The sequence below is a fragment of the Bos javanicus genome, chromosome 6, assembly GCF_032452875.1.
Source record: "Bos javanicus breed banteng chromosome 6, ARS-OSU_banteng_1.0, whole genome shotgun sequence".
Taxonomy (NCBI): domain Eukaryota; kingdom Metazoa; phylum Chordata; class Mammalia; order Artiodactyla; family Bovidae; genus Bos; species Bos javanicus.
In genome coordinates, this window is record NC_083873.1 from 83,926,238 (window position 1) to 83,953,727 (window position 27,490).

Sequence of the window (27,490 nt, forward strand, 5' to 3'; positions counted from 1 at the left end):
GAGGGAGAGGATGGGAAGATTTGGGACAATGGCATTGAAACATGTAAAATATCATGTATGAAACGAGATGCCAGTCCAGGTTCAATGCACGATACTGGATGCTTGGGGCTAGTGCACTGGGACGACCCAGAGGGATGGTATGGGGAGGGAGGAGGGAGGAGGGTTCAGGATGGTGAGCACATGTATACCTGTGATGGATTCATTTTGATATTTGGCAAAACTAATACAATTATGTAAAGTTTAAAAATAAAATAAAATTAAAAAAATAAATAAAATTAAGTTGATGAATGGTTGTATGAAAAGTGGGATGGTTTTCAAAATAAAAGTGCTTAATAGGTAGAATGAGGATGGATGGTTTTACTTATTTCTACCAGTGCTACATGTCTCAGACTCATATTCTCTACATTTAACTTCCCATTATGCATAATAAGAATGTTTCTTTCTACTTACCTTCTATAAATTTCACTTGGGAAACTAATGATGATGAACTATACAAAGTGGGAGCTCTGGAGAATATCCAATAAACTCATAAAAGGCATGACTAAATCATTATATAGTGAAGAATCAGTTGCTCAGTACAGATCCTCAGTCTTTATTTATAGAAGAAACTCAATTTTTGGTCAAATGTAGTTTTAAGGTAGTAAATTTCTTGTTTTTTTTTTTTTTAAATTATAAGCATACTTTGGAGATTTTGTGGGTTCAGTTTGAGACCACTGCAATAGGCAAATATCACAATAAGGCAGGTCAAAATATTTTTTGTTTCTCAGTGCATTTAAAAGTTTATGTTTACACCATTCTGTAGTCCATTAAGTGTGCATTATGTCCTAAAAGGCAATATACATACCTTAATTAAAAAGTACTTTACTGCTAAAGCATGCTAACTATCATCTGACACAGAATTGCCACAAACCTTCAATTTGTAAAAACACAGCATCTGTGAAGTGCAATAAAGTGAAGTGAAATAAAATGAGGTATTTGAATATGCCCCATGTTAGTAATGCATTACAGTGGTATAAATTTAGAATTCTTCAGTTAGAGCTTCTTCTGCTTAGTTTGAGCAAAATGCAACTCAGCCCTTTCCAGGAATGAGACCAGGGTACATGTAATAGTTGGGAGTTTCATTGGATTTTCGAGGAAAGAATTTTATACAGAATGATTATACCTGGAAATAAACTGCCCATATACAAGTGACTGACTATTGCAAATTACCAATTTTGACAAAATGGTTTTACTTTCTGTGTTTAGGAGTGAAAACAAACACTAACACCTTAGTTTTGAACATGACCCTCTAACACACTTCTGAGTTGACAGTAATGGTATTCAGGGCTGAACACACTGCAAGTAAAATGGTGAGGACTGGGGCCCACATCAACAGCCCATGGGTGATGAGCAGCTCTTCCACATCCATGGCATTTGCAATTCAAAGGAGTCGATATTAGTTTTGTTCTGACATCACATCACAGGAAGGGCACATACTGCACAGTTATTTGTCAAACCAAAACACAGATTCTTGCCAGATTATGGATAAATCTGGGGCTGCAATGTTATTTCTAGACTTTGTCTAGAATTTCTGCAATTTTCCACTCATTTGAAATCCCCCAAATTAAGTATTGCTGGAGAGCAGTTTTTTTGTCTACAAGGATTGCCTTAGGATTCTAATCAGTTTTCTACCAAGTGAGTCTTTCCTAATTACTAGTAAATGCTGCTCTTTTCACATTTGGAAATTTGGAAACATTCGGGCTTCTAGGTTTTTCTACTACCAATTATTTGCATTAATGTTTTCAGGTTTCCAAAGCATATGCACAATTTTCTAGCTTTCTAATAGCCTATATGTTCAATATTATATTTTCTGTTTCCTTGTATATATTCTTTTTTTGTAACTTACTAACATTTCTTTTTTTTTTTTTTTACTTTACAGTATTGTATTGGTTTTGCCATACATCAACGTGAATCTGCCACAGGTGTACATGTGTTCCCCTTCCTGAACCCCCCTCCCACCTCTTGATATTTCTGTGACTTCAGGAAGAACAATATATAAAAAATATTATATTTGCAAGATTATAGATGAGAAAGTGGAGGACAAGGCATGGTAGCCCTTTGGTGGACTTTGTAAATACAAGTCCTTTCCAGAACTTGGGTAGTCCTGTTGTGACTCAGTAGAGTTAGAATCAGGTAACTCTCAAATCAGGTTCTTCATCAGCACATCCTGCCCTTTAATGTACTATAGACATTAAAACAGACTACAGGTCACAAGCTGACCTATAAGAAACAAAAAGCCCAGATACCTGATGACCACTTCATGCTTCATTTCTGGTTTCAGATAGCTCAGGCTTTTAAGTTCCTTCCAAATTAACTGGTTATTTAAAATTATGTAGAACACATCTTGTAACTTATCAGAACTTCCACTATTTCACAACCTCGATTCATTTGTTTCTCCACAAAGGAGAAAACAAAGAAGGTGGATTAAGCCCTTGAGAGGTTCTTCCCTTCTGGGTTGGGAGAGGTCCCGGGGTTCATTTCCTGACTAACTGACTCTGTCTCATCAGCAAATCCCTGCCCATCCCATTCCCACAGATTTTATTTCCTGGTCAGGTTTCCTCCTAAAGAGTCAGCCAGACCCTTGAAAGGGCAGGGCTTTCTGTTTCATGTCTGATATGAATCACACTTACTCTGATTCTCTTCTGTGACTCTTAAGTCTGGTGTCCACTGGAATGTGTAGGGGAAATCTGTACTTGTCTTTCAGGAATAGATACTTGTCGAAGCAGCTTAATGAACAGGGGTAAACAGGTTTTCAGGTTTCACTAGTGGCTTAGATGGTAAAGAACCCATCTGTGATACAGGAGACCTGGGTTCAATCCCTGGGTTGGGAAGATCCCCTGAAGAAGGAAACAGCTACCTACTCCAGTATACTTGCCTGGAGAATTCCATGGACAGAGGAGCATGGCAGACTATAGTCCACGGGGTCGCAAAGACTCGGACAGGACTGAGTGACTTTCACTTTCGCTTTCAAACAGGTTTCTGTCTGGCTGGACTCCTGAGAGTTTTTGGTATGCTAATATATGGGGTGAATTTCTAAGAGATCAATATTGTAGACTGCATTTCTAAAAAGTGTTTGACCAAAGAACACTTTTTTTTTTCTGCATAAAGCTTCTCAAGAAATTAGCAATCTATCAATAGACTTGAATCTCTGCCCTTTTTAATTACTGGAGTCCTTAACTAAATCTTTGCCCTTTTTAGTTACCAGAGTCCTTTCACTATAGATAGAAGGTCTAAAGCCCCTCTCTCACATCTCTAAAGATGAATTTGCCTAATTCATAAGAATAAAGATGTTAAATGCTGCATGTAAAAGGTGTAGAGAAGGGCCTCGGTAAAAGTTACTTCTTTTAAAGAAGCAATGATGATAAAATGGTTCCTATGATTTCTAGTTTTGTGATTTTTTTTAATCATTACTTGTAAGATGGCTTTACTGGCTCCAAAGTTAGTTTACCATTTTCCCAAATGCCCACAGGAAAAAAGTTAACACAAACTTCACAATTTCACTATTCACAGAAACTATTCTTTTTTTTTAAAGGGCAGCAACTGGGTTTATGTTTCTGAAACAGAAAAACAGCCATTGCTCAACACTTGGTGTTTTCAATTGCTAGTCATGGAGGCAGTGACTGGATCAGATGAACTCTGTTAGTGGTAAAGGTTTGCTTTTACTTCAGGATGAGTGCCAGTCAATTACTACAGGAAAAGCCACTTGACTAATTTCAGATATGCTTTTATCAGAGAACAATAAAACCTTTAAAAGTCACTTTTTTAACTTGAATTTTTTTTCATTTGAATTCTAGCTATTATTTGGAATGGAAATAATAGTAAATAAATTTATGATTAGACATAAAATGGACTTAATAGAGAACTTCACATCACGTAGAAAGGTACCTGCTAAGTCGCTTCAGTCGTGTCCGACTCTGTGTGACCCCATAGACGGTAGCCACCAGGCTCCCCCCTCCCTGGGATTCTCCAGGCAAGAACACTGGAGTGGGTTGCCATTTCCTTCTCCAATGCATGAAAGTGAGAAGTGAAAGTGAAGTCGCTCAGTCATGTCCAACTCTAGCGACCCCATGGACTATAGCCCACCAGGCCCCTCCATCCATGGAATTTTCCAGGCAAGAGTACTGGAGTGGGGTGCCATTGCCTTCTCCGTGAAAGGTACCTACTTACCATTAACTTCAACTGATGAGGTGTTTATTGACAAGGCTCTGGTGTTCCTTATCTTCTCATCTAAGATGCTGCGGATTTTCCTATTTCTCACTGCACTTGACTCAGCAGAGGGGAACTGGAATACCATAATGACATCTACTGTCGTCCCATCTTCCTCTGGACTGTGACACAGAATAGAAAGGTACTTGTTCAAAGAATACATCCAGTATTATCCTACACTCTTTTTTTTTTTTTGTATTTTATTCCCTTGAATTATGCCTCAATTGAAAGTGTCAGCAGCTGATTATCTCACATTGCTACTCATTTATGTCACTCTGACTCAAGATTGTTTCATATATTCTCTCTTCATGTTCTCTTTTTGCTTTAAGTGAATTTTGCCATTAATTTGAAGGCTTGTTATAGCATTTGTATAAGACTCAGACACTAAAATGTTGTCAGCAAAATCATAAACCCTGAATATTGGAAAAAACTTCAGTGGTGTCTTTGATCTATCACTCATGTGATACCTTCGTTAGCTCTAAGCTTCCATGATAAGTGGTCATCTCATCCCAGCAAGTAATTAAAATAATGAGAAATTTACTTCCATAAAGAGGCTATTTCTGTTTGGTCAGCTTTGATTTTAAGAGAGTTCTTCACTTGGAGTTGAACATATCTCCCTAAAGCTTCCATTCCGTAGGCTTATGTCTACCAGTTGGGACATACATACAACATCAGTCCTCTCTTCCATGTGTAATATTTGAAGACAGTGATATTCTTGGTCTCTGAGTATTCTCCAAATTAAGTATATCCAATTCCTTGAACTTTTTCCATATAAACACATTTAAGCCCCTTCACTTGAGGGGCTGAATTTTCATATATACTTAACATATGAAAATCAAACAGTTAAAGGTCTTTTAAAAAATGGAAACCTATATGTTGATCTGCCACATCTCTTATTTTTACACTTCAAAAGATCGAAGCTATAAAAGCATGAAAGCCCTATTTTCCTGAATCCCTTGACTTTAAAAAAAGAGGAAATGGTATCGATTTGAAGGGATTTTATATACTGTGGTTCATTTAGGCTCTGGAATGTGAAGATATAAATAATCAGAATTTTATATCAAATTGGCAAATATTCCCTCTTCTTAAATCAGAGGGAAAACATGGTTTACTAGGTGGAATGCACCCACACAAAAACTTACAAAATGATAATGACTAAACATTCAAAAGAGTGCATAAGGCTATGATAATTTTGCTAGGATGTTATGGCAAGTCAGAATTTGAAAATGGAGGGCATGAAATCTAGAAAGTTTCAGCAAAAACATGCTTTTCCTCTCCTAGATATCATAAAATGTATCAAATTTATATTGTAAAATCCTTCTGGAGGTCACTAGTTACTCGGTAAAGGTGTAAGAAACTTGGAGTCATTCTGCCAATAGGGCATTAGCCTATAGGTAATAAAACTGATTATTATTTCCTTCAAATATATCCATCTGGATATTCTCATTTTTTTTAAGAAGATGAGTCACACAGGCCCATATGTTTGTATGTTACATACATGTTCTGCTATGAACTTTCCAAATAAGACAACTGAAACCTCTGAGTAATTTCTCAGACTATATGAGTCTCTTCCTCCATCTCCACAAATGGAAATTTATTTCAACATTTATTTCAAATTTATTTCTTTGTGTTTGGGCATGCCTCCTGTCACTAGGGGTTCAATACAGGAAAGACTTGTGACCTCATTTTGTAGTCAACTTTGGCTCCTTAATATTTTTGAAATGACATATGTATTGAAAGAATACCATTTGGTGCAGCATGCAGTGACATGCTGCTGGGTTTTCTCAAGGCCCTGGTTTCTGGTAGTCTCAGGCCTTACCATCACTTGATAGGATTTGAATCCTGTTCTGTCACTTGAGGAATTTTGAACATTTCACATAACTTCCCAAAGTCTCAGTTTTTGCATTTATAAAATGATGGTAAATGTTGTTGCAATCATATTAATAAGAAATCCTGGCCAAAAGCCAGTCTCATAGAGGCAACAGTGTATAAAGGTTCCTGTCTCTCGTGCTTTTGGTCATTCTAGACTGTGAAGTCACCTTTGCCCAAGCATACGTACGTCAGTTTCACTACTTGGTTCTTGATATAATGCTTGTTCAAGGCCGAATCTATAAATGTCTCATCCACCTGTTATGACAATAAAGAGAAACTATGTGTTAATAAAATATTTTATAATAAGAACATACCACTGATTAAATGTTAAAGCAAAATAAAAATGTTTAACATGAGTAATATCATTATTTAAACCACTGGTTCTCAAATCTAACAGTGCAACAGAATCATTTGCAGAAAAAAGAAAAAAGACTTAAAAATGCTGGTGCCTCTGCCAGAGTTTTGGTTATAAATGACCCTGAGGAAACCTAGGCATTTGTAGTTGTAAAAATCTCCCAGATGACTCTAATATGTTGATGCAGGTGTTTGGGGTAGACATTATGTTCCTAAAATTCCATAGAAAGTGAAGCAGAAAGATGCAGAGCAGAGATGGGATATCGAGGGAGTCCTGGAGAGGTGGTGGAGAGAATCCTGGCTTAGTACTGGGTTTGAAGCCAACCTTTTCTGCTACTCGTGAACTGGGCGACTGTGGGAAAGTTACTGAGCCAATTTGAGCCTCAGTATCCTAACATCTAAAACAAAGATGTTAATATGCTAACTCATAGGATTGTAAAGATTAAACACATATAAAATGCTGGGTACATTTTGATAGTAGCCTGTCAGTGGATCAGGTCTGGCATTGCAGGTCTCAGATTTCTTTGCAGGTCTTTGGATTGTGAGTACAGGGAAGAAGTATTAGAGATTTAGGAAAGGCAACGATCTTTTAATTGTTGTTGACTGTGAGCCCTAGAGTGGGCAAGGGGGGAAGAAAGAGTAAGGTGGTCTTGCAGGTTTAGGTCAAAGTTGTGTTATTCAGTTTATGTCAACAGGGAAGTAGACCTTGAAGAAGGAAATGGCAACCCACTTCAGTATTCTTGTCTGGAAAATCCCATGGATGGAGGAGCCTGGTTGGCTACAGTCCATGGGGTCACAAAGAGCTGGACACGACTGTGCAACTTCACTTTCACGTTCATTTTCAGATATGCAGGTGACATCACTCTGATCGCAGAAAATGAAGAGGAACTAAAGAGTCTCTTGATGAGAGTGAAAGAGGAGAGTGAAAAAGGTCCCTTAAAACTCAACATTCAAAAACCTAAGATCATTGCATCCAGTTCCATCACTTTCATGGCAAATAGAAGGGAAAAAAGTGGAAGCAGTGATAGATTTTATTTTCTTGGGCTCCAAAATCACTGCAGACTGTGACTGCAGCCATGAAATTAAAAGATGTTTGCTCCTTGGAAGATAAGCCATGACAAACGCAGACAGCGTATTAAAAAGCAGCGACATCACTTTGCTGACAAAGGTCCGTACAGTGAAACCTATGGTTTTTCTAGTATTTGTGAACAGATGTGAAAGTTGGTTCATATGAAGGTTGAGCACCAAAGAATTGATGCTTTCAAATGGTGGTGCTGCAGGAGACTTTTGAGAGTCCCTTGGACTGCAGAGATCAAACCAGACAATCCTAAAGGAAATCAACATTGAATATTCATTGGAAGGACTAATGATGAAGCTGAAGTTCCAATACTTTGGCTACTTGATATGAAGTGCCGAGTCATTGGAAAAGACCCTGATGCTGGGCAAGACTGAAGGCAAACGAAAGAGACGGCAGAGGATGAAGTGATTAGATCTATCGCTGACTCAGTGGACATAAATTTCAGCAAACTCTAGGAGTTGGTGGAGGACAGAGGAGCCTGGTGTGCTACAGTCCATAGAGTTACAAACAATAGGGCACTACTTAGCAACTGAACAACAGCAACAAGGCACCATGATGCTGTGACTTATCACATGTAGATTTTGGCTTGCAGTATCCCCTAGTGACCAGTGTCATCTGAATCCAGGTACTGATTTTCATATTTGATTGATGAGCCAAATGTGAAAAAACTACATCCTAAATCCTTAAGGAGGAGACAGGGAAAGTTTAACTCAATGAAAATAAAAAGAAGACTGTTTCAGAGATCAAGGAACAAGTTATGACTTTCTTAGCACTATCAGGCATTCATAAAAAACTTAATTAGGAAACAAAATATACATGATCTCCCTTCAGTCAGTTCAGTTCAGTTCAGTCGCTCAGTCGTGTCTGACTCTTTGTGACCCCATGAGTTGCAGCACGTCAGGCCTCCTTGTCCATCACCAACTCCTGGAGTTCACTCAAACTCACATCCATCGAGTCGGTGATGCCATCCAGCCATTTCATCCTCTGTTGTCCCCTTCTCCTCCTGCCCCCAATCCCTCCCAGCATCAGAGTCTTTTCCAATGAGTCAACTCTTCGCATGAGGTGGCCAAAGTACTGGAGTTTCAGCTTTAGCATCATTCCTTCCAAAGAACACCCAGGGCTGATCTCTTTTAGAATGGACTGTTTGGATCTCCTTGCAGTCCAAGGGATTCTCAAGAGTCTTCTCCAACACCACAGTTCAAAGGCATCAATTCTTCAGCGCTCAGCCTTCTTCACAGTCCAACTCTCGCATCCATACATGACCACTGGAAAAACCATAGCCTTGACTAGACGGACCTTTGTTGGCAAAGTAATGTCTCTGCTTTTGAATATGCTATCTAGGTTGGTCATAACTTTTCTTCCAAGGAGTAAGCGTCTTTTAATTTCATGGCTGCAGTCACCATCTGCAGTGATTTTGGAGCCCCCAAAAATAAAGTCTGACACTGTTTCCCCATCTATTTCCCATGAAGCGATGGGACCAGATGCCATGATCTTAGTTTTCTGAATGTTGAGCTTTAAGCCAACTCTTTACTCCTGTAATAACTATGAAATAAGAAATTTTTTGATTCTTATTTCATTTGAAGACAGAACTGACACCTGGAGACATTGTGTGAATTTCCCTAGCATCATGTGGATTAATAAACTGGGATTTAAATGTAGGTTTCTGTCTTTACATTCATCTCTTATCAATCACACAACCTCCTTGTTACATATAATGTACATTTTACTTGAATTTCTATCAAAGAACATATAACAATAAGTTATAGCATAAACAGTTGATTGACTTAAAGTGTAAAACTTGTAAAGATATATTTGGTAATATATTTTTTACACTTTCTATCCAAGGCAGTATTTAGAAAACAGAGAAATTGCTTGTATCCAGAATATACACTTATTTGACTTTAAATAAGAAAAGTTTAAATGGGCTGAAGAAATGTGGGGGTTCATATGTTAGAAATGAACTTGTTTGGTAAGATATGTTTTCGTAAGAACGATATTATTTTAATCATTTCACTTGTGGTACTCAGAGCCAGTCCTGTTACTCAATATCTGGGGGAAATACAAAAGAAAAGAAAAGGCTAACCAAAAACAAAGGGGAGAAAATTGATCAATATTAAAAGGAATAAAAGTAAATTTCTTTAGGCATTTAAAGAAGTCTGGTTTGTAGTTATCCTCTGAAATTCTACCCACAGTAGATCCCTTGGCTGTTTGTGACTTGTCGGTAAAAGTATTGGATTAAGTTTTTGACTCCAGATGACATCATTCATCTGGCAAAGCGCCTGCTGAGAAGAACATCCATCCCCAGCATCCATTCCATCTTTGAATAGTTCAGGTATCTGGGAAGGTAAGCAATAAAAGAATAACACAGAAAGAATCTAGGTAGAAGTAACTTTTGTAATCACAGAAATATAGAAGTTTCTTCTCTATAGTTCAAATTCCAGGACCTGTCCCTGTAAAGTCTCATTGGTTGGGTCTGGGGTGAAGCCCAGAATTTTATGTGATCCATATAGCCTGGTCTGGTGTGAAGCCCACAATCTTAAGGTGATCCATGTAGCCAGGAAAACAGTTTGAGAAATACTGGGGCACAGAGACTGGCTAAGAAGTTCCTATGCCAAAGGAATTTAAAACAGGGGAAATCAGAGAAAACATGAATGTAAACTTTATTGCTGAATAGAGTTTATATATGAATCTGCTTTCTAGAGATCCCCTAAAAATGTTTCCCTGGCAGATTAAGGCCTCTTTCATCAAATAATCTGCCAATACTTTGGCATTCTAATTCTGAATTCTCAGAAGTTTCAAAGGACACTTTTTTTAAAGCTGTGTGCCAACTTGTTATAAATTTATTATTTGCATAATTTAATAGATTTAGTGATTTATAAATCTATCTTTCTCCCTTTTGGGGGCATTTGCAGTTTTGTGATTGGAGTTAGTCTCCTAACATTGAACAAAAGACCCTCTTTCAAGGTAGTACCTGTTTATGTATGCTGATTTTGAAATACTGGAAGTTGAACTGAGATTAAGTTATAAGAGGGCAATTGAAGTTTAGTTGTGTGTTTAATGAAAGAGTTAGGGAGAGGCTTTCAACTCAAACAAATAGACACACCCAGCCATTGAACTCTCATTCCCAAACTAACTCTGTTCACACATGTAGCCTGTCTTTCATTTTAGATGCTTTCACCATCTGCCATTGATCCCCCCTGCCACCCATCAGCACCACCATTATCTTTCATGCTTGGGAGCACTGTTCTTAGGCATGGCTCTTGCTTCACTGTATGCTTGCCTTTCTCAGATTATTCCTTTGGTCTGTGGCTCTCTCTCTCATCCTGCTAGCTCTGCTTTTCTGAATCTCCTTCAAGGTCTATTTCAGATAAGACCTGCTTTGGGTTAATTCCTTAAACCTCAAAGTAATCTTTCCTTTTTCTCTCTTAATTGTTCTTATCCCTCTTATATCTTTTAATATAGTTGCTTACGCAAATACATTATCTCCTCTGAAGGTGAAAATCACTCAGTCATGTCCAACTCTTTCAACCTCATGGACTATACAGTGCACGGAATTCTCCAGGCCAGAATACTGGAGTGGGTAGGCTTTCCCTTATCCAGGAGATTTTCCCAACCCAGGGATCAAACCCAGGTCTCCTGCTTGCAGGCAAATTCTTTACTAGCTGAGCCACAAGGGAAGACCTCTACTAAACTGCAAACTCCTTATGGATAGGGACAATCAGTCTTTTCATACTCTACAATACGTAGGAATGTAGCATGGTTTTTTGAATGAATTAATAAAAGAAAGTGAAAATTTATTAGAAAGCCTTGCATTTACCTTGCATTTGGATCAAACCTGGTGGCTCAGTGGTAAGAATCTGCCTGCAAAGCAGGTGAATCTGTAGATTCAATTGCGGATTCAGTCCCTAGGTTGGAAAGATGCCCTGGAGAAGGAAATGGCAACCCACTCCAGTATTCTTGCCTGGAAAATTCCATGGGCAAAGGAGCCTGGTGGGCTACAGTCCATGGGGTCACAAAAGAGTCAGAGACGACCTAGCAACTAAACAACAATATTGCTTGCATTTATTTACCAAGAAGTTTTTATTAGCATTTTTAATGAGATTTAGCCAGATTGAGATCAATACTTCTAGAGAAAAAATAAAACTGCCCATGAATATTTGAGAGGAATTTTTTCTCCTAGTTGACTTTTTCAGTAATTTGATTCCTGACGTGTACAAGCAATGTGTAATAATTACCCCTCTCCAAAGGCAGTCTATATTCTTTGCCCTTTAAAAATAAGGATGATAATCTTGATAGTCCTTATTTAAATACTTTAAGGTTGCTAAACTATCTATATAAAATCCAGACTTTTTCAAAATCCAAGATTTAAGAACTGTGAATGATTATCTTAAGCCTATATGCAACATGGCCAACTTGAGCACAGGTGGTGCTCACAGGATTTTAGAGACTTATTGGTCTCCTTGTCTCTTTAGCCCTCAAGGAACTAGAAAAAGAACAAACTAATCCCAAGGATAGCAGAAGGAAAGAAGTATCAAAAATCAGAACAGAAATAAATAAAATAAAGATCATAAAAACAATAGAAAAGATCAGCAGAACTAAGCTGTGTTTTTGAAAGGATAAAAAAATTGAAAAGCTAATGAAAGAGTAGATGTTATAACACAGAAATACAAAGGATCATAAAGACTACTGTGAACAGTTCAGTTCAGTTCAGCCATTCAGTTGTGTCCGACTCTTTGTGACTCCATAGACTGCAGCACACCAGCCTTCCTTGTCCATCACCAACTCCTGGAGCTTATTCAAACTGATGTCTAGTGAGCCGGTGATGCCATCCAACCATCTCATCCACTGTCATCCCCTTATCCTCCCACCTTCAATCTTTCCCAGCATCAGGGTCTTTTCCAGTGAGTCAGTTCTTTGCATCAGGTGGCCAAAGTATTGGAGTTTCATCTTCAGCATCAGTCCTTCCAATGAATATTCAGGACTGATTTCCTTTAGGATGGACTGGTTGGATCTCCTTGCAGTCCAAGGGACTCTCAAGAGTCTTTTCCAACACCACAGTTCAAAAGCATCAATTCTTCAGTGCTCAGCTTTCTTTATAGTCCAATTCTCACATCCATACATGACTACTAAAGCCATAGCTTTGACTAGATGGACCTTTGTTGGCAAAGTAATGTCTCTGCTTTGTAATATGCTATCTAGGTTGGTCATAGCTTTTCTTCCGAGGGGCAAGCGTCTTTTAATTTCATGGCTGAAGTCACCATCTGCAGTGATTTTGGAGCCCCCCAAAATAAAGTCTGTCACTGTTTCCATTTTTACCCCATCTATTTGCCATGAAGTGATCTGACCGGATGCCATGATCTTCATTTTCTGAATGTTGAGCTTTAAGCCAACTTTTCACTCTCCTCTTTCACTTTCATCAAGAGGCTATTTAGTTCTTCTTCACTTTCTGCCATAACGGTGGTGTCATCTGCATAACTGAGGTTATTGATATTTCTCCCAGTAATCTTGATTCCAGCTTGTGCTTCATCCAGCCTGGCATTTCGTATGATGTACTCTGTATCAAGTTAAATAAGCAGGGTGACAATATACAGCCTTGACGTACTCCTTTTCCTATTTGGAACCAGTCTGTTGGTCCACATCCAGTTCTAACTGTTGCTTCTTGACCTGCATACAGATTTCTCAGGACACAGGTCAAGTGGTCTGGTTTTCCACTGTGAACAGTTATACACCAGCAAATTGGATAATCTAGAAGAAATGGATACATTTCTCGAAAAATACAGTTAAGACTGAATCATGAAGAAATAAAAAATCTGAGACCAATGATGAATAAGGAGATAAAGCAGTAATAAAAAAGGAAAAGCCTTTTTTTCAAAAGGAAAAGTCCAGGACCTGATGGTTTCACTGGTGAATTTTACCAATCATTTAAATAAGAATTGATGACATTCCTTCTCAAACTCTTCCAAAAAATCAGAGAAGAAGGAACACTCCCAAACTCAAATTGAGTGGCCAGCCTTTACCTTGGTATCAAAGCCAGTAAGGATACTATGAGAAAAGAAAATTACAAATATTCCTGGTGCAAAAATTCTCAATGATGTATTAAACAAAATTCAACAGCATATTGGCAGGATAATACTCCATAATTAAGTGAGACTTATCTCTGAGAAAAATTGATTAAACAGTCAATCCTAAGGGAAAGCAACCCTGAATACTGTTTGGAAGGACTGATGGTGAAGCTGAAGCTCTAGTACTTTGGCCACCTGATGCGAGCAACCGATTCATTGGAAAAGACACTGATGCTAGGAAAGATTGAGAGCAAAAGGAGAAGAGGGTGGCAGAGGATGAGATGGTTGCGTAGCATCATCTAGTCAATGGACATGAACTTGGATGAATTCTAGGAAATGGTGAGAGACAGGAAAGCCTGGCATACTGTAGTCCATGGGGTCACAAAGGGTTGGACATGATTTAGTGACTTAACAACAACAATCTTTGGGATGCAAAGTTGGTTCAACATATGCAAAACAATAAATGTGACATAACACATCAATAGGATGAAAGGTGAAAATCATATGATCATCTCAGTAGATGCAGAAAAAGCATTTGAAAAAATACAAGGTTCTTTTAAGATAAAAACACTAAACAAACCACATGTAGAAGGAACATAACACAATAAAGGCCATATATGACAAAGGCACAGCTTACACCAAACTCAACCATAAAAGACTGAAAACTTTCCCTCTATGATCAGGAGCTAGACAAGAATGGTGCCCATTCTCACTACTCCTATTCACTGTGGTACTAGGAGTTCTAGCCAGAGGAAACAGGCAAGAAAAATAACAAAAGCATAAAAACCAGAAAAGAAGAAGTAGAATTGCCTTATTTGCAGATAATATAATTTTACATAGAAAATCTTAAAGATGCCACTGAGAAGCTGTTGGAACTGCTCAGTGAATTCCACAAAGTTGCATATATATCAATGGAGAAATAAAACATATAGAATTCACATATAGAAATCAGTTTTGTTTCTATACACTAACAACAAAATATCTGTAGAATAAATAAAGCAGTCTCATTCATAATAGCATCAAAAACAATAAAATACCTTGGGATAAATTTAACTGAGGAGGTGAAAGATCTTAACACTAAAACTGCAAGACTTTGGTGAAAGGAACCCTTACATACTCTTTTTGGGAATGTAAATTGATATAGCCACTCTGGAAAAAAGCATGGACATTCCTCAAAAAATTAAAAATAAACTACCATATGAGCCAGCAATCCTCAGTTCAGTTTAGTCACTCAGTCGTGTCTGACTCTGCAACCCCATGGACCACAGCATGCCAGGCCTCCCTGTCCATCACCAACTCCTGGAGTTTACCCAAACTCATGTCCACTGAGTTGCTGATGCCATCCAACCATCTCATCCTCTGTTGTCCCCTTCTCCTCCTGCCTTCAATCTTTCCTAGCATCAGGGTCTTTTCCAATGAGTCACTTCTTCACATCAGGTGGCCAAAGTATTGGAGTTTCAGCTTTAACATCAATCCTTCCAATGAACACTCAGGACTGATCTCATTTAGGATGGGCTGGTTGGATCAACTTCTGGATATACATTCAAAGGAAATTAAAACAGGATCTCAAAGAGATATTTGCACTCCCATGTTTCTCACAGCATTATTTACAATTGCTAAGATATGGAAACAGCCTAACTGTTCATGAAAAAATAAATGGTTAAAGATATAGTTGACCCTTGAAAAATGTTGGGGCTAGGGGTGCTGAACCTCTGTGCAATTGCAAGTCCCCATAAAACAAATAGTTCGCCCTACATATCCACAGTTCCCATATAAATGTTTTCTTTCTAATCATGGCTCTGCATCAATGGATTCCACCAACTATGGTTGAATCATGTAATCCTACTGAATTTACTAATGAAAAAAAAATCTGCATATAAGTGGGCCCTTGCAAATCAGTCCTGCATTGTTCAAAGGTTAGCTGTACACTCTATAGCCATGAGAAAGAATGAAATTCTGCCATTTATGACAACATGGATGGATTTTAAGGGCATTATGCTATGTGAAATAAGTCAAACAAAGACAAATACTTTACTATGTTACTTACATCTGGAATCTAAAAAGTTGAACTCAAAGAAACAGGTAGCAGAACGGTAGTTACCAAGGCTAGAAGATGGGGAAAATATGGAAATATTGAAAACTTCTGGTTATAAAATGAATATGCTCTGGGATCTCATGTACATTGTAGTGATTATACTTAACAACATTGTGTTATATATCCTAAAGCTGCTAAGAGAGTAGATCTTAAATGTTCTCACCCAAAAAAAGGAAATAATTATGTGATATGATGGAGATGTTACAGTGGTAATCATTTTGCAATATAAGTGTATCATATCATCAAATTTCACAACTTAAACTTACACAATGTTATATGTCAATTATATCTTAGGAAAGCTGAAAAAATTGATACAAGAAAATGAAGAAACTAAAGATGAAGACATCTTTATATAATTAGTAATGTCATCCCAATGTGTTGGCTGAGTAAAAGTGATCTAATACAACACGTAGATTTATAATATATATGGATTTAAAAATTAAATGGGAGAAGAACTGATGTAGAATTGAACTTTCTATTATAGTTGAGTCCCTTCCTGACAAGTAGAAAAATTTATTGGACAGAGCACATGTTAGAGTTAACCTATATGCTCCAAATCTCACCTACATGATTTACAAACTATGGACTTTAGCTTCAGGAGCTTAATTCTCTTGTCATAAAGTGTGAATAACAATGCCTCCTTTGCAATGTTTTATTGAAGATCAGACATGAAATATACAATTACCTTTTTTCTTTCAGAATTCAAATTAAACACACTGAAGGCAGAGGTTGTGATACACTTTTCCTCTATTAGTCATTCCTAATCTTCAATTACAAAATGAATGTGAGTTTGAGCTCCCAAGTAAGAATTCAGTTACATTCTTCATCCAATTTTTCTGAACCTCTGAACACGAAGCTTTTGTTGTTGTTCTTGTTCTTGTTTTTAAATACTCGCTGCTTATTTTCTTCTCTAGACTTTCAAGTTCAATCACTCCTTTCAGAAGAGGACCATAGCCCTACACCAGGGATTGGGCCTCTTACTCCTATTACCTTAAGCAACTCCAAACTTTAGATAGTCTAATACCTTTGCGAAATTTTTTACTTTGACCCAGTTGCCTTTTCTCAAGAGGAGAGCATCCTGCTTCAGTGAGCCAAGTCTCTCACTGGTTCTTCAAATCCTTTATAGAGTGTTCCTAAACTATATTATCTCCTTACATCACTTTCTGTTTCCAAGTTCTTTGTCTCTGCAACTCTAGACACATAATCTCAAGGATAGTTTGAGAATCATTTTAGGTCCTGTTTCTGGTGTTCCTGGGAACAAAGAAGATAAAATTTAGAACTACTTTGGATACAGGAGTCATTTGTTTTTTTTGGAGACAACCCTAAGAAAGTTTCTAACCAGTACCGTTGTCAATTCAGATGGTGGTCACATAGTTAGGGCAAAAATATGCATATAGCTCATAGTTGGTCCTCTGTATCCCTGGTTCTGCATCTGTGAATTCAGCCAAGGACTAATCATGCAGCACTATAGCATGTATTTATTTTAAAAATCTGCATATAAGTGGGCCTGTGCAGTTCAAACCCATGTTGTTCAAGGGTCAACGGTAATTGAAAGAGAAAAATATAACACAGATAATTACTTGATTTCTGGTGTTTTGTGGGATGGTAGATATGAAATAAAAGTATGCAGATGATTCTTACAGATGACAAAAATTTATTAAGAAAGTGTAATATCAAATCCTAACTACATTGCTTACTAGCTGAATGATCTTGGGTAAATTAACTTTGATACCTTGATTTCCTCATCTATAAAACTGTGATAATAATTGTACTTACTTAATAAGTTTGTTTTTGAGGATTAACTAAAATAATACAGATACAGTGGTTAAGGTGCTAAGCTAATTGAGAGCTTGGCATTCAATACATGTTAACTAATATTATTGTTAGAATGTTACAAGTTTTTGATTTTCACATTTGTAATGATGCTATACTTTAAAAATATTTATGAAATATATTTCTTCAAAGGAAGTGCTCCCTTAATCAGTGATCCTACTCAAATTTATAATAATAATGAAAAAGACCTACTTATTTGGGAATATCATAGTGTCTGGTTACTGGAGTCTTATCTGAAGAATAATATGAAAGATGAGATATGTCCTTGCTGCTATCTAGTAACTGGAATGGATTTTAGTAGAATCTGAGCATGAACTCATTTCAGTTTTGCATCTCCATTTCCATTCAAATCAGTAATCCCCAAATATGAGGAAGAACAAGATCTACAACCTGTCTTTCTTGGCTGTCTAATTAGCACTCACATAGATCAGAGAGAAAAATCTGGTTTATTCATTGGGAGTTAGCAACAATACACAGGGGTGGCTCTGGATGGGGCCTGAACACTTCCTGGAATTCTCCTAAAGGTAAATTCATGGGGAGTGGAAAGAAAGGGACACCATCTAACTTAAACAGGGCTAAAATAATACGCAGCCTTTCTTAACCATGTGAACCCTAATTGATCCTCTTCTTTGAAGTTCTTCTGCACTTATTGTCCTCAATGTACAATTTAGTCCTTAATTATATCATGTCATGCTGTTCAGTTTAATGTGTGTTACTGTCATCACTCCAAAGAGATGGAAAGGAGTTTGAAGAGGTGGATTGTGTTTCCTTTACTGTAAGACTCAGGAGCTAAGAATTGTCATGAGCTGAATAATCATATATTTCATAGATTGTTTAGTTAGTTACATTGGAAAAACTAGCTCACTACCTGGGTTCCTATCTAACATCACATTCAAAGGTAGACTTAAGATGCATTTAAAAACCTTCTGTTAAAGGTAAAAGTATAAGTTTAATAGAATGAAAATATGGTAAAATAATTTTATGACTTAAAAAGAGGAAATAAATTCTTTTAAAAACTTATGGGCAGACAAAACTGGTAAATATGGACTTCTGTTTTCTGAAGGACAGTATGGCTCAAATTAATAAAAAATGGAATGGATAAGTGCAATGTCTACTACAAAAAACTGTTCCCATGTACAAAACGTAAAATCTTGCAAAGCAAGATTTTAATAATCTAATAAAACAGCTATAATAGAAAAATAGGCAAACAATAAGAACAGTTTTAAAAATGTATTTATTTTTAATTGGAGGACACTTGCTTTACAATGTTTTCTTGGTTTCTGCCATACATCAACATGAATCAGCCATAGGTATACATATGTCCTCTCCCTCTTGAACCTCCCTCCCATCTCCCACCATAACCCACCCCTCTATGTTGTCACAGAGAACCAGGCTTAGCTCCCTGCTCATTAGCAACTTTCCATTAGCTATCTATTTTCCACATGGTAATGTATGTATTTCAATGCTACTCTCTCAATTTATCCCACCTTCTCCTTCCCCTGCTGTGTCCATAAGTCTATTCTTTATATATGAGTCTCTATTCCTGCCCTGTGAGTAGGTTTATCCATGCCATTTTCTAGATGCCAAATATATGTATTAATATATGATATTTGTCTGTCTCTTTCTGAGTAACTTCACTCTGTATAACTAGCTCTAGGTTCATCCACCTTACTAGAACTGACTCAAATTCGAAGAACTGGCAGTTTTTAGAAACAGAAGTCTGAAAAGCTGACAAGTATATGGCAGTGATGCACAATTGAAATATGCAATAGAAAAATGCAAATTAAACTATGAATAAGATACACTTTTAATGCCTATTACACTGGTAGTAATTAGAAAGCCAAATGTTACCAAGTGTTGACCAAGATAAGGGGACATAGGAATCCTCATGCACTACAGATGGGAGTGCACACTAATTCAGCCATTTTAAAGAGCAATCCAGCATCAATTAGTTGGATTAAGAGTATGCACACCCAATGAGCCAGTAATTCTGCTTCCAGAAGAACTGGAATGGATCCATAAAGGGATAAGTAGGAGCATGTTTAGTACAGTCTTTCTTGAGATGATAGACAAGAGATCAGTATTGCAGATATACACTTGTTTAGTTTCTAAGTCATGTCTGACTTTTTGCAACCCCATGGACTGTAGCCCACCAGACTTCAATCTCCATGGAATTTTTTCCCAGTCAAGAGTACTGGAGTAGGTTGCCATTTCCTTCTTCAGAAGATCTTCCTGACTCAAAGATCGAACCCACATTTCCTCCATTGTGGATTTTAGTGACTGTAATTATAGAGTTCAGATTCCAAAGAAAACAAGGTTTTATTGGTGTTGTTGTTTAGTCACTAGGTCATGTCTGATTCTTTGCAATCCCATTGACTGTAGCCCGCCAGGCTCCTCTGTCCATGGGGATTTACCAGACGAAATACTGGAGTGGATTACCATTTTCTTCTCCAAGATATACACTATAACTCATTATATAGGAGTTAATAGAAATGATTTAAATGTACATTTATCAATATGGATAGAGTTAAAAAAACAGATCTGGGTAAAAAATTATTAAATAAAAATAGACGCAATGGTCAAATATTTGCTTCCTGCCCAATTCATAGAAGCCCCCTTGTGGCTCAGATGGTAAAGAGTTCTGCTTACAATGCAGGAGACCTGGGTTCAATCCCTAGGTTGGCAACATCCCCTGGAGAAGGAAATGGCAACCCACTTCAGTAATCTTGCCTGGAAAATCCCATGGATGGAGGAACCTGGCAGGTATAGTCTATGGGGTTGCAAAGAGTCAGACATGACTGAGCGACTTCACTTTCACTTTTCAATTCATATGTTGAAGTTCTAACCCGCAACGTGAATGTCTTAGAAGGTGGGGCCAGTAAGTGAGATTGGAGAAAAGATAGCAGAATAGAATGATGTGAGTTCACCTTCTCTCACAAAAACACCAAAATCACAACTAACTGCTGAATAGGCATCCACAAAAAGAGTAGAATCTATCAGAAAAAATATTCTACATGCAAAGACAAAGAAAGCATATCATGAGATGCTAGAAGGAGCACAATTACTAATAATCAAACCCAATACTGGCTCGGTGGGCCTCTCACAAACTGAAAAATAAATACATTGCAGAAGTTCTCCAATAGGAGTGAAAGTTTTGAGTCCCACATTAGGCTCTGGGGTTCTGGCATTGAGAGGGGGAGGCCCCAGAGCATTTGTCTTTGAAGGTCAGCAGGGCTTGAGTGCAGGGTCTCCGCAGGACTTGAGGAAATACAGACTCTACTCTGGGACAGTTCACACAAATTTTCATATGCACTGGGACCCAGAGCAAAGCAGTGACTCCATAGGAGCCCATAGATCTACCTGCAAGTCTTACAGAGTCTCTTGGGGAGCCAAGGATCAGGTGTGGCCCACTGGCAGGGCAAGGACTTTGATGATGGAGGCCCTAAGGAATATTCCTTGGTGTGTGCTCCAGGGGTGGCCATTTTTGTATGGAGACCTGGCCCCACCCAACAGCCTGTAGACTCCAGTGCTGGAATACTTCAGACCAAACAACCAACAGGGTGGGATCACAGCCCCATCCATCAATAGATGGGCTTCCTAAAGCTTTCCAGAGCCCACAGCCACATCTAAAGATTGACAGTAACACAATGATGGTGGGGGACTTTTATACCCCACTTACATCAGTGGACAGAGCATCCAGGCTGAAAATCAATAAGGAAGCACAGGTCTTAAATGATGCATTAGGACAAATGGACTTAAATGATGTTTATAGAGCATTCTGTCTGAAAACAGCAGAATACACATGCTTCTCAGGTGCACATGGACCATTTTCCAGGATAAATCACATGCTGGGTCACAAGGCAAGCTTTGGTAAATTTAAGAAGATTGAAATCACATCAAGTATCATTTCCAACCACAACAGTATGAGATTAGAAATAGATCATGGCAACCCACTCCAGTATTCTTGCCTGGAGAATCCCATGGACAGAGGAGCCTGGTGGGCTATGGTTCATAGTGTTGCAAAGAGTCAGACATGACTGAAGTGACTTAGCATACACATAAGAAAAAAACTAAATATTACAAACACATGGAGGCTAAACAATATGTTCCTAAACATATTGGGGAAGTTCAATACAATATTACCTCAGGAAATAAGAATCTCAAACAACCTAACTCTACACCAAGGCAACTGGAGAAAGAAGAATAAGCAAAACCCAAAGTCAGTAGAAGGAAAGAAATCATAAAAATCAGAGTAGAAATAAATAGAGAAGAAGAAAACAGAAAAGATCAATGAAACTAAAAGCTTGCCCTTTGAAAAGACAGAAGTAACTGATTAACCTTTAGCCAGACTTTTCAAGACAAAAAAGGAGAGGGTTTAAATCAATAAAACTAGAAATTTAAAAGAAGTTACACAGACACAGAAATACAAAGGATCATAAAGAGACTACTACAAGCAACTATATGCCAATAAAATGGACAACCTAGAAGAAATGGACAAATACTGAGAAAGGTACAGCTTTATAAGACTAAACCAGAAAGAAAAAGAAAATATGAACAGACTAATCACAAGTACTGAAATTGAAACTATGATTAAAAAACTCCCAACAAACAAAGTCCAGGACCAGATGACTTCATTGTTGAATTTTATCAAATGTTTAGAGAAGATTTAACACTTATTCTTCTGAAACTATTCCAAAATTTGCAGAGGAATGAATACTCCCAAACTCATTCTTTGAGACTAGCATCATCCTGATACCAGAACCAAAGATAAATTAAAAAAAAAAAATTACAGACTATCATCACTGATGAATATAGATACAGAAATCCTCAACAAAATGCTAGCAAATTGAATCTAAGAATATATTAAAAGGATCATACACCATTATTTCATGCAGCCATGAAATTAAAAGATGTTTGTTCCTTGGAAGAAAAGCTATGACCAACCTAGATAGCATATTAAAAAAAAAACAAAAAACAAAGAACCTCTCCAGATAGTGGGCATAAAGGGAACTTAACATAATAAAGACCATGTACAGGAGGAGGCTTTCTCTCTGGTGATTCAGATAGTAAAGAGTCAGCCTGAAATGCGGAAAACCAGGATTCGATCCCTGGGTCAGGAAGATCCCCTGGAGAAGGGAATGGCAACCCACTTTAGCATTCTTGTCTGGAGAATGCCATGAACAGAGGAGCCTGGTAGGCTACAATTCATGGGGTCACATAGAGTTGGACACGACTGAGCAACTAACACTTTCATAGGACGTGGGGCCTTTAGGAGGTGATTAGGTCATGAGTTGGATTAGTGCCTTTTAGAAGATATCCCAGAGACCTCTAGCCTCCCTGCTCTCTACCATGTAAGGATATACCAAGAAGTCTGAAGTCTGCAATCTGCAAGATAGTCCTTTCCAGTACCTGAGCATGTTAGTGTCCGGACTTCAGTCTTCTCACAGCCTCCATTACTGTGAGAAATAAACTTCTGTTGTTTGTAAGCCACTCAAACTATGGTGCTTTTTAATAGCAGTCCAAACTGACTAAAACAAGGAATTTATAACACAAAGAATAAAGTAAGAACATGAGCTATACACAAAACAAAAACTGTACTTTTGTAAGAACTATTACAAACAAAAGAATATATGTGAAATATATTATGGTTGCCTGCAGGGGGAGGTGAATGAGAATAAAGGAGAAGAAATAAATAGTAGCAACTGGAGAAAGAGGGCTTCCTAATACAGGAGACGTGAGTTCAATCTTGAGGTCGGGAAGATCACCTGGGAAGGAAATGCTTGCCTGGAAAATCCCATGGACAGAGGAACCTGGAGGGCCACAGTCCATGGGGCTGCAGAGTCAGACTTGACTGAACACACACGCAAACAACAAAAAAAAAACAACAACTAGATAAGGGACTTGCATGCTCTCATGATGGTAATGTGTTATCACCTAACATTTGTATCTGAAGTTCTTTCACATCTACAAATGTGTGCTTTACTGAAGCTTCAAAGTCCACTTTCTAACACTTATAGATGAACCTCTATAAGTGCATTTCTTTCACTTTCTTTGAAAAGATCTACTGCATTCCTCTCCATTTACTTCAGTAGAAACAATGTCAGCCTAAAGCAACACCAACAATGTTGGCTGTAAAACATAAATTTAAAATTTTCCTGATAAATTGTAAATATTTCTCAATGTTCAAAGAAATTATGCATGTTTTTAACTAAGATTAATTAATTATTAGTACTTTCACATTGAGGAGGTTTTGTGGAGTCACTCAGGGTCAGAAGAAGAAAAGGGGTACTGGGGTAATATAACCAAGTTTTTTCTGGCATTCCTCAGGAAATGATTGCTAAAGCTAATTTTTAAGGTACTCTGAATATAGAAGAATGGAGGGTATATATCAGTCTATAAATGTAATTATTGATTTGGGGAAATGAGACTGCAAGATAGAACATATGTGAATAACTTAATGAGAATTGAAAATATAACTTATAAACTGCATCAGTAATATTACTGTAAATATGTTGCAACTGGGTATTCACATGGACAAAGATCAAATAGTGATATAAAAAAATGAAATTGGTTTGAGAAAGAAAGGAAATGTCTTGAATAAAAAAAGATTCTTTGACTAAAACAAACCAACACATGTGACATTTCCACTCTTTTAAAATAACTCTATGCTCTGTGGCTCCTTGTCAAGGAAGTTAACTTGACCTTAGTTTTTGAGTAAGGGTTCACACACATCATGAGCAGAGCTATTACGCGAATGAGGTTACTTTTGGGGGATGTAAAGGCTGTCCTGTATTTCAATTTTAACAAAGTTGTTGGCATTACATTTCAGTATTTCACAATATGTCTATGATTTCTATCTTAATTAGCATGTTTATGAGATAAAATGAACATTTATAATCCTCTTTCCTTTTTTCATTCTTAAAAAATAGTTTAAATCTTTAAATGTGGTCTAAAAAAAGCATGTGGTTTTACATATAACCACTTCTGGTATGATTGAGCTTTTCATTTGGGTAATATTGTGGTAGAATGGAGGAGTGATGGAATGGGATACCTTGGCTTCTGTTCTCTCACTTTTAAGTGAGGTGGTTGAGTTCTATAAAGAGTGATTTATCAGAATCACGAATTTGCCAGATTGTAGATCCCCTTAGTCCCCTATCCCCACCCATCCATCCTATCAGACACCGACTCAGAGGGTCTGGAGTGGGGCCTTGGAATCTACAAGACGATAATGCTGCAAGTGGTCTTAAAATCATGTTTTAAGAAATAGTAGGGGAAACAGCTAACAAAAATTCCTTCCACCTGCATTATTTTGTGATAGAATTTTATCTGACTTACCAGGTTTTCACTAATCTCCCGTAATTCCATAAACCGATATGGGCTGTTTTGTCTAGAATTACCGTTGCCTCGTAGATCTGAAATTTTAAAAGTGGCATGATAATACTCCATTTTCTGGTCTGTGATGAAAAGAAAAGTCATGAAATGAAGAGGTTTTGAGGAAAGATTTTGGGATCTAAGGCTCAACTATGATAGGGCCAATATGAAGTCTTGAATATATATCTGAGATTTTTTTTTTTTCAGCAGCTTTTAGTCCAGACTTTCTTTTCTTTTTTTTTTGGACTGGTTTTATTTATTTATTTTTTTAATTTAAATTTATTTATTTTAATTGGAGGCCAATTACTTTACAATATTGTATTGGTTTTGCCATACATCATACTTTAGTTTAATAGTAAATACAATAAAAATAATGATTAATGCTCTATGTTAATAATAGTTGTTGTTGTTCAATCACCAAACCTAAGATTGGCATCACCTTCATTTTACAGATGAAGAAAGTGAGGCATGAGACATTGAATATCTTGCTCTGAGCTATACAACTAGTGAGTGGCTATCCAAGTTTAAACCCAGACAAGTGTAGCTCTAGAGGTGGCATATTTAATTACTATATTGCTTCTTGCTGAGGTGAAATGTATACCACCTTATACCCTACTGAAAGGAGAGGTAAATAAGTATTTTTGTAAATTTTGATTTGTAGTGGAAGAACCAGGGACACTAAGAAAGATGTGAAAAGAAAGGCAAGGAAAAGATTGTCTGAGCCTGGAGGTGAGAACAGTGTGTAATAGGAATGAATCAATCAGATCTCTGCTTGTCTCTCAGGAAACGTAAGAAAACAGAGCAGTGAAGACTCCTGAGGAATGTGATAATCTTAGGAGTATGGTACTAGTGGGCAAGAAATCTACAGAGTTAAAGATAGAGAATGGAGCAACCACAGAACTACCTCTCTCCTTAGGAAGCCATGGATCTAGTTAAGAAAGGGAACCTCAGGATGGTCTGTCTCAGAGGGACATCTCTGGACTCAGTAGCAATTTTATTGGCCCCTCCAATAGCTAATCTATATGGTCCGTATTATAATTGAACATTATACTCATAGTAAAGGGGCTTCTATGTGTTAAATAAACTGACCTGAGAATCTTTTGCCATTGGTGTAAACTATAGATATTATATGGGGCCCAGAACTATGTTTTTAGAAGCCCTGTAAAGTGCCTAAAAGAATCTTCACTGTTCCACCACGTCTGGGGAAGATGACAACAGATAAGTCCATTCCAGTAAAAACTAGTTGTTTTTATCACATACATCTGTGTGAGATTGACATTGTGGGCATTTATCCAAAATGTTTTGCATTCTGCAGAGTAATGAAATATAAAGAGAATTCTGAAATGAATTTTTGTGGAATTATAAATATATCAGGTAATAGAAAAATAATCCCTGAATATTCTTTTTGAAAGAGTAAATTTTTTTCTGTAAAAATAAGTAATCATATTACATCATACTTGTAGTTTATTAGTTGCTTCAAAATTCATTACCTCATTGGACATGTATTTTTTTTCCTCTAGAAATGCTAATAGAAAATGCTGAGTAAAAAAGCCAATTTTAATCAATAATTCATCAAAAATTTTCACTTGCATATACATGAATGATTAGAGTTTATTATGATTATTGGTAAATTTTAAACAATTAATATTTTGATCTTTTGTGTAGACTCTCAAAAGAATACTAGATTGTGACCTCCAAGGAGGTGAGAAATTTATCTACTTTGCTTAATGCTATTTCTTGGTGCCCTGAAAAATACTTGGACATACTAGACAATAGGTGATGAAATGATTGAATAAATTAAACAATTCAAAATGTGGACATTTACTAGGGAAAGTACATTATTTTTGGATAGAATTAAATTTACATATGTAAAAACAAAGCTTTACAGAAAAAATGAATCAAACTGAGCGAAATCCATAATTTTACCTACCAGAGACAAGGAAGTGAACCAGAAGACCGATAGCCACAGCCACCACTGTCAGTAACAATACAATGAGAAGGGCAATCATCCATGGTTTCAAACCTCTGCTTCCAGTATCAAATACTGCCACTCTGCAAAAAGGAAAACTCACCAGTTACTCTCATGTTGCAATGGTTACAGGCTTTCTGGTTGTCCTTGGATAAGCATATATTGCTTTAGCCTACCTGACCTGCCTCTTGAGAAATTTGTATGCAGGTCAGGAAGCAACAGTTAGAACAAGACATGGAACAACAGATTGGTTCCACATAGGAAAAGGAGTACGTCAAGGCTGTATATTGTCACCCTGCTTATTTAACTTATATGCATAGTACATCATGAGAAACACTGGGCTGGAAAAAGCACAAGCTGGAATCAAGATTGCTGGGAGAAATATCAATAACCTCAGATATGCAGATGACACCATCCTTATGGCAGAAAGTGAAGAGGAACTAAAAGCCTCTTGATGAAGATGAAAGAGGAGAGTGAAAAAGTTGGCTTAAAACTCAGCATTCAGAAAACGAAGATCATGGCATCTGGTCCCATCACTTCATGGGAAATAGATGGGGAAACAGTGGAAACAGTGTCAGACTTAATTTTGGGGGGCTCCAAAATCACTGCAG

General features: G+C 37.3%; 1 protein-coding gene across 2 annotated transcripts in view; it reads right to left on the reverse strand.

Moving 5' to 3' along the window:
* The window catches only part of TMPRSS11A (transmembrane serine protease 11A), a 62,484-nt gene that overhangs the window by 22,600 nt on the left and 12,394 nt on the right, over nt 1–27,490 (reverse strand). For both annotated transcript variants that reach the window (XM_061420330.1, XM_061420329.1), the window contains exons 2-5: nt 26,841–26,962; nt 24,875–24,993; nt 6,305–6,372; nt 4,207–4,367 (exon numbers count right to left, since the gene is read on the reverse strand). In XM_061420330.1, the coding sequence (XP_061276314.1) occupies nt 4,207–4,367; nt 6,305–6,372; nt 24,875–24,993; nt 26,841–26,962 (470 nt within the window). The remainder of the gene's footprint in view (nt 1–4,206; nt 4,368–6,304; nt 6,373–24,874; nt 24,994–26,840; nt 26,963–27,490) is intronic.